The sequence below is a fragment of the Mangifera indica genome, unplaced genomic scaffold (genome assembly GCF_011075055.1).
Source record: "Mangifera indica cultivar Alphonso unplaced genomic scaffold, CATAS_Mindica_2.1 Un_0027, whole genome shotgun sequence".
NCBI classification, from domain to species: domain Eukaryota; kingdom Viridiplantae; phylum Streptophyta; class Magnoliopsida; order Sapindales; family Anacardiaceae; genus Mangifera; species Mangifera indica.
In genome coordinates this window covers 88,229-93,688 of record NW_025401119.1, presented here as the reverse complement: position 1 = coordinate 93,688, position 5,460 = coordinate 88,229, and the positions used below count along the sequence as shown (strand labels likewise).

The 5,460-nt window shown below is 37.2% G+C and overlaps 1 protein-coding gene across 5 annotated transcripts; it reads right to left on the bottom strand.

The window, feature by feature from the left end:
* Positions 1 to 692: 692 nt before the first annotated feature.
* LOC123206202 (leucine-rich repeat receptor-like serine/threonine-protein kinase BAM1) lies at positions 693 to 4,637 on the bottom strand. Of its 5 annotated transcripts, none has more exons than XM_044623346.1 (3): positions 2,039 to 4,637; positions 1,106 to 1,620; positions 693 to 896 (listed from the first exon to the last, which is right to left on the bottom strand). In XM_044623346.1, exons 1-2 carry the CDS (start codon positions 4,611 to 4,613, stop codon positions 1,154 to 1,156), a joined length of 3,042 nt encoding a protein of 1,013 aa, XP_044479281.1. In that variant the 5' UTR covers positions 4,614 to 4,637; the 3' UTR covers positions 693 to 896; positions 1,106 to 1,153. The 5 variants fall into 5 exon arrangements, with proteins under 5 accessions (XP_044479281.1, XP_044479283.1, XP_044479280.1 ...); XM_044623348.1 differs by having other exon boundaries at positions 693 to 873; XM_044623345.1 differs by having other exon boundaries at positions 1,132 to 1,620.
* Positions 4,638 to 5,460: the final 823 nt, after the last annotated feature.

Below are 5,460 nucleotides of genomic sequence, written 5' to 3'. Positions count from 1 at the left end.
ACATTAAAATCAATTATATTAAATAAAATAAAGCTCAAATTTAATGATGTACAGCAATATTGCATCTTTGATGTATTAAAAAGGAGGCTTAAATTTATTCTAACTCCCCGTCCCTTTCTTTTATCACTTACCAATATAGGTAGATACAAATCGAATCAAACTCAAACAAGATTAAACTCATTTTTGATTTGTTTTCAATAAACCCAAGCTCAAGCTCGGGTTCGAGTTCACTGAGCTTGCTAAACATATATTCGTGTTCGATTCGTTTCATAATTTTAGTTTTCAGACTTGGCTTGCACTTAAGTCAAGTTCGCTTTAAACTCATAGTTTAGGCTCGTATTTCGAAGAACAAACAATATTATTTGTTCAAAGTTAAATAGTTTTTCATTTGAATAAACGGCTCAAGAGCTAAACTCAGCTCGCTTAACCGATATTCAAATTCAGACTTGTCTTCATTTTTTACTTAAAATTTAGGCTAGCATTCAAACAAAACTCATTTCAAATCTAAACAAACTCATTTTGAATTCAATCCTACTCACCAATAGCTAGGCCGAAGACGCTGCGGTTCAACTTATTGCTGAAGAGGGACCCTCCTAGTAGCTGAGCGCCACGTAGTTTTCACTCTCTCCAAACAAATGAACCCTGTCTCGGAAATTGAGAAGTACTTCCGATAACTCTCTGCCCACCCCAAAGGACCACAACAATAATTAATAAATATATGTTTATAAACTTAATAACACATTTTTCAATGGACAAGTGTAACTCAAAAAAAACCCTTCTGTGAAATCCAGTGACATAAATACATCTTTTCCCTTGATGTTTACACAATTACGCCAGAGCTTGAGTTTGGCAGAGCTTTTACAGAGCCACCTTCTGTGCCATAAACAGATTGCGAACCGTAAAACAGCAAGGCATAACTGAGTATTACTACATAAATAAGAAGAGAGGTTTTTTTTTTTTTGTTCCTTAAAGAAAATATCCCCACCAATCCTACTGTACATAAGTTCTTACGTTCAAACTTTTGACACCTTAATGTTAGCAAACACCCTCCACCCCACTAGGTAAAAAATAAAGAACAGAAAAGAAAACATAGATAAAAGCCAACCTCTTGAACTAGAGAACAGACACTACCTTCCCACTCTACTGAAACACTTCAAATGCTAAGAAGATCTGTTGGTGGTAACTGAGGTGGTGCTGGCTGTTGATCTTTTGAGTCCTTGATTGATGCATTAGGAGACTCGAGACTGGCAGTGGCTACTTGTGGTGAGAGCTCAGTGAAAGTTGAGTTTCCCTGTTTTGTGGTTGGTGGCTTTGGAAGCTCCGTTAGAATTTGAACCACTTCTCGCATAGTTAGGCGTTCAACAGCCTGTTCTTCAACACAGAGCATTGCAACATAGAATACATGCATCACCTCATGGAGAGGAACTGAAGTAAGTCTTGGATCCAGAATTTTAAGAACTCCTTCCTTGTTAGAGTCTGTCAATTTTCGAACCCACTGAACTATGTCCACACCATCACCAAATTCCCCAACTGGTTTCCTTCCAATAATTAGTTCTAACAGGACTACACCAAAGCTATAGACATCACTCTTCTCATCCACCTTTAAAGTGTAGGCATATTCTGCATACATGTGAAATTAATCAGATTTAATAAAAGAGTAGAAATAGACCATATAAAACAAGAATTTAAAAAATGAATCAACTTTTTGATTCTCTCATGGTTATGTAATGTAAAACCTCACTTAATTGCCAAACAAACAATCAAACCATTGATGTACTATAAAAGATGCCTAACATTGGAATGCAAAAGTGTGAGACTGATTAAACCAGAGAATTAACATTGCCAAACCGCATATTATGTTTATGGGAATTTCTTTGTCAAACTATACCTAAACACAGAAAAGTATGGTAGGCATTAATGCAACATATCAACCAAAACAAATATTCGTCAAAGATAGGTTTGATTGGTATTCATTGATAAAATCTGTGCAGAGAAACAAATTAATTACAATTAAATAATCATTAAGATCCAATAATACCAGGAGCAATGTATCCATAAGAACCAGCAATGGCAGACATGCATTCTGATGTGCCAGAATTTTGCAAGAACTTGGCAAGCCCAAAATCAGAAATATGAGCTTCAAGGTTGGAATCAAGAAGGATGTTGTTTGACTTCACATCACGATGAACAATTAAGGGTGAACAATCATGATGAAGATAGCAAAGTCCCTTAGCAGCTTCCACGGCAATCTTATACCTTGTATCCCAGAGCAAATGTCCCCCTTTCTTGCCATGAAGGACCTCCCCCAAGCTCCCATTAGGCATGTACTCATAAACCAGAAGGTTAGTCTCATGATTTGAACAGAATCCCAATAATCTAACAATGTTTCTATGCCTAATCCTTCCCAAAGTTTGTATCTCAGCTTTAAATCCATGATCGTGGGAAGAACCCCGGCTCATTGCAGAGAGTCTCTTCACAGCAACCTGATCACCATTAGGCATAACCCCCTTGTAAACAATGCCAGCACCTCCTTTTCCAATTATGTTATCCTCCTTCAAGCTATCGAGAACATCATCACAAGTGAAGTCCAGGTGCTGGAAGGCAGTCAATTTCCAAGCACGAGAATCACTGGCCTTCTTCAAATACCTGACCTTGATGATAGCAGCAAGTGCAAACGCAATGGAGCACACAAGCAATCCAACCACCAAAAACAATTTAACAGAAGCAGATAGTGGACCTTTAACATGAGGCTGGTGAGCACCATTGGCAACACTGCCATTACAAGGTCCCAAATAAGGACCACAAAGTCCAGGATTACCCAAAAACGAAGTATAGTTGAAGTAACTAAACTGACCAGTTCCAGGAACCAAACCAGAAAGATTGTTATACGAAAAATCAACACTAGTTAAGCTCTGCATGGTAGAGATAGAAGCTGGAATGTTACCAAAAAGGTGATTTCTTGACAAATTAAGATAATTCAAGATTCTCATACCAGTAATCTCATTAGGAATCTCCCCAGAAAGTTCATTTCTACTCAGATCAACAAAAGTCAGAAGCTTACACTGGCTAATCTCCGGCGCAATCCGACCAGAAAATTGATTGTCGCTAAAATCCATCTTCGAGAGCTGTTGTAACCTCCCAATCTCGGGCGGAATTTGACCCGAGAACTTGTTACCATCAAGTAGAAGCTTCTGAACTCCAGTAAAGTTGCCAAGAGTAGCGGGTAAAGAACCAGAAAGCTGGTTATTAGATAAACTAATTTGACCAAGATTGATCGAGATGATATCGGACTCTGGGAACTCCCCGGTTAAATGATTATCTTGCAATTCAACCTGACTAAGATTCGGTAACCCAAACAGACCTTTCGGTATAGATCCGTTTAGAAAATTCTCCCCCATTCGCAGCCGGGTCAACGAGTCACATTTCCCCAACGATTCTGGAAGAGGACCAGACAAGAAATTCCCGAGAGTGATTAAAGTTTGCAGGGAGTTACCGGAACAAATGTCAGGAGGCAACGTTCCCGTTAGCTTATTGGACGAAAGATCAAGATTCCGTAATTTACCGTTGGAGCCCAATGTTTGAGGAATGCTTCCGGTAAAGTTGTTTTCCCACAGCTGTAACACCTCAAGCTGCGGTAACCCACCGATAAACTCCGGGATTGCGCCGTGAAGTTTGTTTCTGAAAAGATTTAACAGCGTCAAGTTGTTCAACTCGGCAAATGAGTCCGGTATCTCGCCGGCGAACATGTTATTGGATAAGTCCATCGACTTCAAGCTCTTTAAAGCACCTAACTCCCTCGTTAATGGTCCTGAAAGACTGTTAACTTGAAGAAACAGACTGTCCAAATTCTGCAAACGTCCTATCTCAGCTGGTATTTCACCTGACAGTCCACAGTTAGCAGCGTCAAACCGAACTAACGCCGATAAGTTTCCGATTTCTGGAGGCAAACCGCCGGTATAACCATTATAGTAACCAATGTAAAGCTCTCGTAGCTTGATTAAGTTACCGATTTCTCTCGGTATTTTTCCAATCAGCTCGTTGCCAGAAACCGCCAGATACTCGAGAAATTCCCAGCTGCCATACTCAGCGGGTATCTGACCGCCGAAATAGTTGCCTCCCAGATGCAAGTGGCGTAAGTTTCGGAGCTTCGTAACTGCAAGCGGCAAGTCACCAGTCAAGTTGTTGTTATACAAGTCAAGGACTTGTAACTTAACAAGCTGGGACAACTCATTAGGGAAGGAACCGTTAAACGCATTGTTGGAGAGGTTCAAGAAGCGGAGAGTGGAAACCACCGAGATCTCGGGCGGTATGGGGCCAGAGAACTGGTTGGTGGCCACAGAGAGGTTCTGGAGGAAGCGGAGGTGAGCCAGGTCTGGAGAGAGAGTACCGGAGAGGTTGAGACCGGAAAGGTCTATGGAAGTCACATGACGTCCAGTGTCGCAGGTTATGCCGCTCCATGTACAGTGGCTGGTGGTGTCGTTCCAAGAAGAAAGTGAGGAGTGCGGGTCGTCGGTTATGGCGGATTTCACAGAAAGAAGAGCTTCGTATTCAGGGAGGCTACTGGCGTCAGAAATGTGAAGGAGTGAGAGGATGAGGAGAGAGAGGAGTGTCATTTTTTTTGTTTATGTTTACTTCGTTTTTTTGCTTGTGTTGTGATTTCAAATTTATGTTTTTATTTTCAGAATTTATTTTTTTTACAAACATAATTTCTGAAAATGTTTTTGTCAATTTTATCTTTTACAAATAATAATTATGTCTTGAAAATTAATAACTTCGAAGAAAAAGGGATTTGGTTCTTGGTATATTTAAATAATCTTAATTTTGTTATTATTATATATTTATATTAATTTTTTAAAAATATTTTATTTTAAATTAATATAATAAAAATATGATTAAGTAAAATAATATATAAATATTTTTAATTTTAATTAAATATAATAATTATTTATATTTATTATTTTTTAAAATTTTATTAAATATAATAATAATTTATATATAATAATTTTATAAAAATAATATTTTATTTTTAATAATAAAATATTATCCGATGCTATCCTATCTGAAGGGATAAAAGTTAAGGTAAACAACAATAAAGGTATAGCTAAAGAACAATTTCCCGAACTAGAATTAGAAACCTTGTCTCTATCAGCAATGCCAGTCGACATCAAATTAATTGAAATATTAGACCCACTTTAGCCTTTAATTCTAATATAATAATAAATTACTGTATTTAATTATTTATATTATATATATAATTTTATTGTTAAATATTTAACATCACTTCAAATGTATCTAAAATAATATTGAGATAAGATCAATAATTACTTATTTTTTATAGGCTAGAGGATTATCTAAGTTTAACGTAATTTTAAGAGCACGTTCTTGATAAATAAAAAATGAAAATATTTATTTATAGTGTAACTTTGTTATAGTTAGAAGTAAAACCGTTATTTTATTAAT